Genomic DNA, 12374 nt, shown 5'->3' with positions numbered 1-12374 from the left:
ATTTGATGATGTTAAGGAATTATTATTTTAGGTGTGATAATGGTACAGTGATTGTTTTTTTTTAAAACCTACAGAAAGTGTTTACAACTGAAAAGGATAGATTTGGGATCTGCTTCAACATACGTTGGGGAAATAAATGACAAAAACTAGCCAAGTGCTGATAATTACTGAAGGTGGATCTATTGGGAGTTTATTATAGCTTTCTTCCTACTTTTTAATGTTTGAAATTTTACAAAATGAAAACTTAAAAAAAAATACACACACATATATATACACACACATACATACAACAGGTTTCCAATTACTTGGTGAAACATTTTTGTTCCTGAGAGCACACGGATGCCAAAAATATATCCAAATCAGATTTATCACTTGCAACGTAATTCTACATTATAAATTTAGATGCTTTAGTATAAAGAATCATAAGCAAACAAAAAAAACTTCAGTATTTTAAGAGTCAAAAGACTTTAAACATAAAACACGCATAATTACTCACCTAGGTCAGAAATACCTACAAAGGAAAAGAAGAACAGTTTGAAAAAAGAATGTACACGTTTCAGTTATTAAGTAGGAAGCTGCAAAAAAGAAACAAGGAACCAGGAACTAGTAGTACAAAAAGTCTATTTTATTTTTATTCTATTCTAGTCTAAGAAAGATTCCCATCAAACCTACCATGCAACATTAAAGTGTAGGGATAGGCATCTTTTTATTTATTTACTTATTTTGAGAGAGAAAGAGGGCATGAGTGGGGGAAGGGCAGAGAGAGAAGGAGAGAGAGAGAATCCCAAGCAGGCTCCACACTCACAGTGCGGAGCCCAAGACAGGGCTCAAACTCACGAACCATGAGATCATGACCTGAGCTAAATCAACAGATGCTGAACCGACTGAGCCACCCAGGCGTCCCAAAAAAAGCGTATTTTAATATTAGAAAGCAAAACAATAGAGTTTATTTCCTAAAACCTAGAAGGATATAGAACAATATAAATCAAGGTAAATTCTAACGTTTTATAAAATAGGAGTCATTCATATTAAAAGTAGCTTTGGTTTTCAGGGTCATCTCTAGTTTTGCTAGAGCAATCTAAAACTTAGTTTTTACACAGAGACTACAATTCTTATTTATTCTCCTCATTTACACTAGTTCATAGAGTATTTCACTATGTCCCAGGCCAGACTCTGTTCTCAATACCAGGCCTCCCCTAACATTTCAAATACTTAACGAAGCTACTGTTTCTTCTTTGGAAGCTTAAAAGCAGTGAATTCATATTAAATATGCATTTAGCCTGTGCAAATTAAGCTAAGAACTATGACTGACTGATTTGATGGTAAGGAAGAAAAAGATAACATTCTAAATAATTTGGATGATGCTCCCCACCAGGATCACAGGCCCCACCTTGAGGACACGTGACAGGAAAGGGGAGCTGCAGCCAGTCTCCTGCTTCTCAGCATGAGCTTCTTAACATCATGGGTATGACCCCTGGATTCAAAAAGTTCAAAAACAGGTATTTTTTCATCCAAAATGGCTCTAAAAGGCAACTACTTAGTCTGGTATTAAACCAAAACCAATCTGTCCCAATGTTGTAGGAGGAAAAACTGGCAAGGATGGAAAAAGCTGTCAGTCCCAAGAAGGCACATGAGTATGACAATATATACTCGTCCACAGCAATAAAGGAAATGTCCCTGGGATACAATCTACAACCTGCACTCAATCTTCCCATCCTGACAACATCCACCCACCCTCCTCCTAATGGCTCCTCCTCCCTCCCCACACCGTGGTATCCACTAACTGAATATGGTGTGTATCGTTCACTTTGTCATACTTCACAGATGTATGCATCCTAAAACAATGCGTAGTGTTGTTTTGCATGTTCTCAAGCTTCATGTAAGTGGTGTCCTACTCTACATATTCTTCTGCAACTTGTTTTCTTAACGTTTATGTGTGAGAGAGTTTTGGTTTATTCATTTATAGTGCCACATGGAAGGCACATTTAGCAGTTTCTGATTTTTCTGCTCTTCAAACAGGGCTCCTATGAAAATTTTTATGAGTCTCCTTATGCACCCATGTGTCTTCCCGAGCACATACCTAGGAGTTGACCAGCTGGATCAGGGAGAATATACATTCTGAATTTCACTAGATACTGTAAATTATGGTTCAACAAATCAAATGCTAAATGGTGACTTCTAAGTTTCTTCCTGTTCTTCATCTTCAGAGCCCCTGGTACACACAACAGGCAACCCCTATCACTCTGCCCTTAAGATAACTCCAGCAGTTTTTAACTAGTTTCCTTGCCCTTAGACGTCCCTTCCTACACCTCAATCTCATACAAGTTAATTTTCTTCATTACAATCAGATCATTTCTCTTCTCAAAAGCCTAAAAGGGGGTCCTATACTACCAGTACAAATCAGTCAGGCAGAGAACAGGGGGGCTAATGGTAAGAGTGAAATCTTGGCTCTATTCCCAACCTTGGGCAAATTACTTTAACCTGTGTCTTGGCTTTCCCATCTATAAATATGGCATAGCAACACAACTTTACCTCATAGGGGTGTTATAAGTTTTACTTTTTTTTATTTTTTATTTTTAGAGAGAGCACACACAAGATACAGGAGAGGGGCAGAGGAGGAGAGAATCTCAAGCAGGCTTCATGCTCAGCCAGACACGGGGCTTGATCCCACAACACTGGGATCCTGACCTGAGCCAAAATCAATAGTTGGATGCTTAACCAACTGAGCCACCCAGGCACCCCAGGGCTGTTATGAATTTTAAATACATGTGAAGCACTTAGAACACAGTGCTATATATAAAATAATGCTCAATAATGTTAGTTATTTTATGTTTAACACTGTGCTCAGCTACAGAGAAGAAAAAAAAATAAATAAAGGAGTATCAACAGGACATTTATAACTCAGTGAAATAACACAAATTAAGAGCAAAATAAGTGACAACATAAACCATTACTAAGGAGCCTGGTGTATAAGTCTTAAATGAATTCAGATTTCAGAGGTGAGGATATTTATTAATAGCTGGGATAACTGTGAAATAATAAACTATCTCCAGGACTACACAAGAAATCAGTTACACTGGGAAGAAAACTGTGGCTATGGGAATGGGGGGTAAGGGAAATGTCACCAGATGCCATTTGTACTTTTCAAATTTTGTATCAAGTGAATGTGTAATCTATTTTTAAGATTAGTAAGAGAACGAGATTGAGATTACGTGCACACACACACGGTCGGAAACTGCACTGCAGGGGTCTTTCACTTTTTATAGGATATTTTCTTTAATGCCAAGTTTCTCAACTTTGGTACTACTGACATTCCAGACCAAACGACTGTTTGTTTCGAGGGGCTATTCTGTGCATTGCAGGATGATCCGCAGCATCTCTGCCCTCTACCTACTGGATGTCAGTAGCACCTCCCTAATATTACAAACAAAAATGTCTTGAGACACTGCCAAATGTCCTATGGCAGGCAAAAATTCCCCGCGTTGAGAACGACTGCTTTACTGTTTTCATGTTTTATAATGGGCATTTTCAAAATCAGCAAAAGAATTTTTATAGTTAGCAACTCTAGAGGTTATCATGGAAAAATCAGTAGCCTTTAACCTAGTGGGAAGTGCACAGACAAGTACTTTAGATGAGAGAATGCACTCACTACTAACTCTCCACAGGCAAACCCTGTCCCTCCTTCCAACCTGATTTCATCTGCAGCCCACCCAACTAGCTCCCCAACTAGCCACCAATGTCCCATTTTTTGCCAAGCAGCTCACACCTCATGGACAGAGATATGCAACAAACACCAAAAACAATGAAAAGAATTTCAAAAGGATAATTGGGGTGTCTGGATGGCTCAGTCCATGGAGTATGTGACTCTTCATCTTCATCTTCAAACTGTGAGTCTGAACCCCATGTTGGGCATGGAGAGTACTTAAAAATAAAATCTTAAAAAAAAGATAAAATAAGGTGATGTGGTAGGGTGACTTCTGGAAGAAGATGGTCAGGAAAGGTCTCTGGGGTGGTGACAACTATTTCAGCTGTAACCTCAATAAAGCACAGCCCTTGGGAAATTCCGATGAAGGAAATGGTGCAGACGAGGCTTAACCAAGCCTGCTCAAGGACAGACTGCCCACACTGCCCATTTTGCCAGCTGCTAATCAGATTAAACAACCATGTACAAATAAGATTCACTGTCCCCAGAATGAACTGTGTTTCTCCATTTCATCCTCTTACAAATCTTTTTTGATTTTCTTTGACAAGAGTCTGAATCTCCCTCTTCAATGTGTCAACTGCATTCAAAACACTTAACTGTCTGAGTTATTTGTTAACAGCTTTGACTCTGCTTCTTGCCCTTACATCTCCCTGGCTGGGCGTTACGCAGCTGAAACTCCCACAACGGTCTTGATTACCTTAGCTCCACAGACCAGCTGATGCAAGCTGGTCACCTTCAGCCCCGAGAGGCCTACCTACCAGTTCGGTTCCTACCGGATGTTCAGCTTCTAACAGATGCTAGCATTTAAAGAGTATTTTGATCTGGTTGAGACCGCTAAATTCTGTGATTAGTACTCTTAGAGCACTTCAGGGACACCTGACTATTCTTTGCAGTCACACTGTATAACTGCTTAACCATCACACTTCCCTGCAATCTATTTGTAAGTGGACAGTCATACAGATGATTTCTTTTTCACCATGTGAATTTTCAACCATAACGTTGTCACACAAGCAGTCTTAAGGTGTGCCATGAGTTATTCATTACTAATATTTGTAAAGTACCAAAGGCTTTGAATAATTTTACATATATATAATATTTAACAGATTTAAGGTTATAATGCCACTCTCACTTACTTGGGTCCTAAACTTTTTTTTCCTTTTTCCTGAGTAGCAGAATCATGGGTTACAGGATTACACGCTGGCTGGAACTTGTGTCTACCATGACTAAAACCATGGGAATACTGTCACAAGTGTGTCACCTACCACGGCTGTGAATGAAATAAAATGTGGCAAACACCATACTGTACACCGCACGAGATATGCATACCACAGGGGTTTGGATTAGACGAATGGGGCTGAAGCAAGTTTAGTCAAACAGCTATTAAAAAACAAAAACAGTGAGGCACATGAATGGCTCAGTCGGTTGAACATCCAACACTTGGTTTTGGCTCGAGTCATGATCTCACGGTTTATGAGTTTGAGCCCTGCATTGGGCTCCGTGCAACAGTGTGGGGCCTGCTTGAGATTCCCTCTCTCTCTACCCCTCCCCTGCTCACTCTCAAAATGAATAAACTTTTAAAAAAACTATAAAAAAATAAAACAAAAACAGAAAAGTATCAACAACAGTTCAGTTGTACTTACTCATCCCTTTCCACCCTGGCAAGACTTCTGGAGTAATACTGTCCAGTTCTCGTTTAAAGTCATCCCGGGCTTGGACCACGAGCTCATGATACTGAGACACAACCTTAGCCTCAGACTGAGCTGCTTGGACCTAAATAAATACAAGATGTATGTGGTTAAAGTGAAGACAAAATACCATAAGCATCCAAAGAAAGACAGTATATTTACATTATTTACACAATGGCTGGGAATATATAAATAACAGAGAGAACGCTGAAGCTCAAAGGAACATAAGCCTTGTAATTCTATTCAAATACTATGGACAGGCGCCTTTCCAACTTACTATCCCCCTGTCCCTCCTTCTCTGGGTCGCAGGAAACTACCCATATAGACTACATAAATGAAGACAGAAGATCTGAAAATTTTCATTTAATAACCATGACCAAAAATGCTGCCTATTATAAAAAGTATCACTATAATGGACATTCCAAGTAAGTTTTTAAAACCAGTAACAATATTCTTCACAGGGGAAAAGGGAGAGAGATAGGAATCTTATTATTTTCCTGAATTCTTCAAATCCTTTGACTAAAGGATTATATTTAAAAATGCTGAAATGCTGTGAAAGACCGAAGAAACCCACCTTTTGGACCACATTATCCAGATCAACTATCATGTTGTGAAGTTTCCCCTCTGCAGCAGTGATATGAGATTTGGCCCCAGCAACCTCTTCTTTCTTTGCATTTTCAATTACACCTTTCATCTTCTCTAGCTCTTCTCTGGAAATCAATAAAGCAAAACAAAGATCTAGTATTATTTCTTACCAACTTTATCAAAGACTGTGATGTCAATATAACACATAACTGTTAAAAGTCTATGAAACAAATACAATTTGAAAGAAATTACTGAATGCGTTTTCATAATAAATATACGCAAAGAAGCTTTCCTTACAAAACAACTGAAAACAGCTTGGTCAGAAGCCAGATTTACTAAGGTGAACCAGAGAAGCAGCGTGGTATAGAGGGAAACACACAGGTTTCAGAACCAGACAAACCTGGATTCCACTCCAGATCAGTCTCTCCTCTGTTGCTCACCTTTCTGAAGGAATTAAAACTAACTGATGAGAAGAACCTGGCATAGTGCCTGCCACTTCAAGTGCACTCAATAAACAGCAGCTTTTTCAGGGATTAGGCTGATTCCCCTGACAATGAGAGCTTAAGGAAGACAACAGCAAGGGAGGAGGCCAAAGAGCTCACTGAGCAAAAGCTGGGTCTCAGAGAGCTATCATGATTCAAAATGTTCCACAAACTGGATGAACTGTGGCCTACCCACCACAAAACACAGAACTCAACAGCCCCGACTCATGGTCGAGTGATGTGAGCATAACGTCTTAAGTCTCCTAAAAGATATTCTGGCTTTACTAGGCTTCTCTTTCTCCATCGATAATATTTTGTTAAAAATGACAGCATCATTTTGAATGACCACGATCCCAAAATGTTAAGAACTTTTTGTCAAATGTAAGTTTCCATAATAAGAGGTGGATCGTATACTTGGAATGCTTGACCTAGTTTTAGCCAACTTCCAGGAATCAAGCCCAAGGTGGCATAAAACTAGACCTATTATAGACCTACTGCTTCCTACTTTAGATAAGGCAAAGAGATTGTAACATACTGTCAAGATTCTGATAAAACCGTCCAAACCACCCCTGAAAAATCTTGAAATTATGGTAGACTCTCAGGAAATCTGTAGAGCTACATCACCCAAGCAATAATCTAAAGAAAAACTGCTTTTTATACAAGATCCTTTATATAGGTCATGGCTAAATTTACTTTGGCCTAATTATATTTTATTCCCTCTTTCCTTTTTCAGGCTCTGTGTTCCTGATACCAATACAGATCAAGGACAGGTGAAGGGAGGGAAGGGTCTCTCTGCCTCCTCTTTCTATACAGACAGTACAAAGAAAACCCAGCCCAAAGAAAGCCACCAGGAGGCCCTAATTACTTGTTAAAGTCCATGAGTAATTACTTGGCTTTGAGAAGGGCATCAGCAGCCTCGTCGACTGCCTTTCTGCGCTCTTTCAATGCACCCTCCACCGTGCGCCACTGAGCCGCCTTCTTCTCACCTGCAACCTAAACAAAACGTATAAAATGTGAATAACTGCTTTTACTGACCTAGGATAGGCCAATGTGGCTAAATTTAGAAACAAGGATATTAAATTCAATGGTAAAAACCTATATATAATATTTCATCAGAGCAGGATCTCTTAATCTAAAGTTCATGGTTAGGATCAAAGAAGTCCAAGACCCTTATCAACAGCAACCACCAAAACTGTAAAAGACTGTGTTCTCATGCATATACGCATTTTCTAAGAAGAGATGATTTTATTAGATTCTCCAAAGGAGAAATGAAGCAGAAAAGGTTAATAAGAACAGTAACTTCATAAGTTATTTGCTGATTAAATTATTCTGCAACGAAGCACCAATACTTAAAATTTCCTTCACTGCAGGTCTACCAAAATCACAGTTTAAGTAGAAAGTTTACACACTTGTGGAGTCCTTATTCCTCTAAAACATTATCCTAAATACCCTCTGTAATTTGTAAAGTGAAAATTATTGTCAAACCCACTCCCCCTTGGGCTGAATTTCATAAAATGTTAATTACATATATATAATGTAATTATGTATATAATGTAATTACATATGTATATGTTATTAACATTTTATGAAATTAAATATATATATAAGTGTATACACACACACACACACACACACACACACACACACGTCTTAAAAACCCATCTAGAGGTCCAAGCATAAGCTGCTCTGTAGAATAGATACCAGACTCCCCTACCATCAAGCCAAGTCCAACGGTTTCCAAACACTGCTTTAAGAAAGCAATTCACTAAGAGTCCTTGTGCACTTGCAGGTTTTTTATTGGACGAAACAGAAGTTGGAATCTATTAACATTTCAAAACTTGCATTCATACATGTTTCTGATTATTTTGTTAACACCAGCTAATACTCCCCAATCTAGTTAACCACTAATGTAAAATGTCCTTTAGTTGTAAAATCTTGATTTCAATAGATTTCATATTATCTAATTCACATGCACTATATATTATGTGTTCACTGGGAGGAGGAAATACTCTCTTATGTAGCCTTCCACCTAAGTAAATACCATGGGCATTTAAAACTTCCAATAAGTGTCCTTCTGAAAGATACCAGTACACTTGGGATCAAACCCAACTTCCGGATTATCATACAACATCCAGCCTTCCCACACGTGTATAACCAAAATATTAGGCATTCTCTGTGTGGTTTCCACTTTCCTGATTGAATTTGGACTGAAATTTACATTTTTTTCTTGGACTTTGAATAAACCAGAATTTTCTTTTAAGTTTTAAAGGTTGTAATTTCTGGCTGTTTACATCAGAGCTCTAATTTAACTTTTTGTTATGTATGTACATAGGAATAAAATAACACGAAGTCTGTTTAAATTTTTTAAGCACACAGTTCTAGTGGCAAAGAAATTTCACTGATCATACATGATCCTGATCCCTGAGATTCACAGCTTATATATTTATTTTTACTCTTTAAATAACCTGGTGTCAGGATATGTTTTTTATATACTGAAAAACTGAATATAATTATAAAAGAAATTTATTAAGTCCCAGTATTATATTTTTAAATTAATGTAATTATTCTCTGAAGTGTTCAGTGTAAATTAAATAATCAGCATAAGCATTTAAAATAGCTGATATAGGGGTGCCTCGGTGGCAGTCAGTTAAAAGTCCGACTCTTGGGGCGCCTGGGTGGCGCAGTCGGTTGGGAGTCCGACTTCAGCCAGGTCACGATCTTGCGGTCCGTGAGTTCGAGCCCCCCGTCGGGCTCTGGGCTGATGGCTCAGAGCCTGGAGCCTGTTTCCGATTCTGTGTCTCCCTCTCTCTGCCCCTCCCCCGTTCATGCTCTGTCTCTCTCTGTCCCAAGAATAAATAAACGTTGGAAAAAAAAACATTTTTTTTAAAAAATAAAAAAAAATAAAAGTCCGACTCTTGATCTCGGCTCAGGTCATGATCTCACAGTTTGTGGGTTCAGGCCCCGCATCGGGCTCTGTGCTGATGGTGCGGAGTCTGCTTGAGATTCTGTCTCTCCCTCAGCCCCTCCCCTGCTTGTGCCCTGTCTCTCAAAATAAATAAACTTAAAAAAATTTTTTTTTAATAAAAATAAATAAATAAATAAAATAGCTGGTATCTTGGGGTACATGAGATCTCTGTACTATTTCTTACAACTATGCATCCATCTAAAAGTATCTCAAAATAAAAAGTTTATTTTAGAAAGTGGTTGGCAATTTTAAAGCAAAAAAACACAATAAATTCAAGCACTATTAATGTATGAAAGCAAAAAATCTGACCTAATTCTTGTACCATATCACTGTCGTGATGTAAAGCATTATATAAAATTCATTAAAAACAACACTTAAAGGTTTTCTCCTGCCTTGTTTATTTAAAAATAACAATTACCCCAGACAGTCTTCACTTAGTGAGAGAAAGCCCATGGTAGAAAAATCAGTCTTAAATACCACAAGTCTACTCATTCTCTGGCTCACCTCAGAATTGTCCATGGCTGCCTTCAATATGCTGGCGTGTGCACTGACGGCCTGCACCGCGGCATTCTGGGCTATGATGGCCTGTTGAGTGATGCGAGCAGTTTGGCTCAGAGCATCTTCTAAGCTCTTAGCTACCGCTGAAATACAAAAACCGTTAGAAAACAAATCCCGCCTTCCTAAATAACTTTATTTTAAACTTCCCTGCCTATCCTACTGAGCCTTCCATTGCTTTCCCCAAAAACGTAAAAAACAAAAAAACATACAGACTGAGAGAATCAGTTTCATTTGAAAGTATGGTAAAATACTAGTAATTACCAAATCTGGTGGAAACACCTATGGGGGTTCATTATACTATTTTTACTTTTATGTAGAACTGAATTTTTTCAAAATGAAAAGTGTTTGGGGATTTTTTAAGAAAAAAAAATGCTTAAACGCAGCTAGCATATACTTCAAAAAGGAGGAACAAAGTTTAGGACACTATAGCCCCTTTTAGCTATCAGAGGCTATAAATTTAGCATAACCACCAGCATTTTTAAGTTTAAATAATGATCTTATAGAACCACAGGGAAAAAGAGGTACCCACTTCATCTACTAAGGAGGAAAGGATACCCCTAGCAAGTTATGTATATATACACACACGTACACACATACACATGACAGACACACAAGAAAAAGAAAAAGAAAAAGACAAGAAAACATGCAAATAAAAAAGAAAAGTTGGTTTGGGAATGGAAAGTGTTTTGCTACAAAAGAACTCAGGAAACAGCCAGACACTGGTGTTCAAGAGGCTACGACCTATTAAGATCATATTTCTATTTGCTGCTTCAGGAATCAAAAAGAAACCTAATTAAAAAAATAAAATAAATAAAGCAAGGGATATTAGATATAATGCTAAAATGGCAAAATGATTAATTTGAAGAAAGCCAGTGAGAACAGTAATTTATATCAGATAACAGATGATTTTTAAAAAAGGCAAAAATATTTGGCAGTTGAGACAAAAACAGAAGGTGATTCTGGCAAAAGCAGTGTCAACTAGAACAAGCGGAACCTAGGAACCACTGTGGTACCTCTGCAACAAAGACAGAAGGAGCAAGGTGCTGACAAGAAAATACAAAGCTACGGATGTGAAGTTGAGGTTCTGAAGACACGGGATATGAAGAGAGGGTTATAAAGAGGCAAAGAGGCAGGGAGAGAACATGCATGAATTAATGGGGTCACATCGAAGCGGTGTGACAAACAACAGTATACTACTTCACAGCAGCCCACAGGTTCGAAGTCTTCTTTAAGAGTCTATTCACTGTACTTTGATTCCTTGTTATTGTTGTTATTTTGTGCGGTTTTTTTTTTGCTATTGAGTTGTAGGAGTTCCATATATATTTTGTGTATCAACTTTTCTCCTATTCCATAGGTTGCCTTTTCATTTTGTTAGTTGTTTCTTCTGCCATACAAAAGCTTTTTTATTTTTAGTTCGATGTAGTTCCACTTGATTTTGTGTGCTTTGATTCTTGACAAAAATTACAAACGCATACATTCTTAAAGGAAAGCTTGGGAGAAAACTAAGAGGTGATAGACAAAATCCTTAAAATTTCCACTTTGCCCAAAATGAAATATAAGAACTGAACAACAACAAAGAGCACAATGAAACAGACATCGCCATCTTGGATTTACAACTTACTCCAAGGTGTCCATATAATAAAAGGGGAAAAGTGAAAAGTATAAAAATATGAATAAAAGAAAAAAATAATCTTGACTTGAATTCAGGAAAAATTCTCCCAGGAAGTGGGAGTACAGAAATATTTCACTTATTTACAAGTCTTTATTCAACATTCTCAATTATTTGTAACCACGGCCAAGATCTCAGAAGAACACAAAAACACGACCAAAATCCAAGCAGCCAAACTGAAGCCCTACACCTATGCTCCTTCTGTCCCTTCCACTCTTGACACAATTCCAACAAACCTGCCTCCTCAGCATAGGTCAGAACCAATGTATTAGAAGGGAAACAGGAACCACTCAGGACAGACAAGCAGAAATACGTGATGGAGAGAGACAAATAAAAACTATAAACAGCTGCCATAAGACTTTAAAACAAACCTCTCTCAATCCGGCAACAACTACATATCCCCTACCTACAGAGATCACTGTGCAGCACAGTGCAATAAATTGCAGCACAGTGAGATAAATTATGTTACCTATGCCTTCTTTAAGAGAGGAAAATATGTTTTTAGGTATCTAACATCTTTTTCTAGAACCATCAAAAAGTTTACCATAAAGTCGAAACTTAAAAAGGAATATGCTTCAGTTAGCTGGAAACCAGCCATATAGACAATATTCCATCCTCCACCAATTTCAGATAAGGGGGCTACTATAGAGAGAGTCCAGAGATTGGTAATAAAGCAGAGCAGGAGCCATTCTGACCTGCACAAATACTGGAGTTAAACAACTGAAAG

At 38.0% G+C, this 12374-nt stretch overlaps 1 protein-coding gene across 6 annotated transcripts in view; it reads right to left on the bottom strand.

Moving 5' to 3' along the window:
- The window catches only part of IMMT (inner membrane mitochondrial protein), a 41518-nt gene that overhangs the window by 5633 nt on the left and 23511 nt on the right, over positions 1-12374 (bottom strand). For all 6 annotated transcript variants that reach the window (XM_040496847.1, XM_040496850.1, XM_040496848.1 and 3 more), the window contains 5 exons: positions 9925-10061; positions 7345-7448; positions 5963-6098; positions 5344-5473; positions 497-511 (listed from right to left, as the gene is read on the bottom strand). In XM_040496847.1, coding sequence (XP_040352781.1) covers positions 497-511; positions 5344-5473; positions 5963-6098; positions 7345-7448; positions 9925-10061 — 522 coding nt within the window. The remainder of the gene's footprint in view (positions 1-496; positions 512-5343; positions 5474-5962; positions 6099-7344; positions 7449-9924; positions 10062-12374) is intronic.

Source organism: Herpailurus yagouaroundi, unplaced genomic scaffold (assembly GCF_014898765.1).
Source record: "Herpailurus yagouaroundi ecotype Mexico unplaced genomic scaffold, PumYag 188, whole genome shotgun sequence".
Taxonomy (NCBI): domain Eukaryota; kingdom Metazoa; phylum Chordata; class Mammalia; order Carnivora; family Felidae; genus Herpailurus; species Herpailurus yagouaroundi.
Note: the sequence above shows the minus strand (reverse complement) of the source record. Positions and strands in the feature narration are given on the sequence as shown.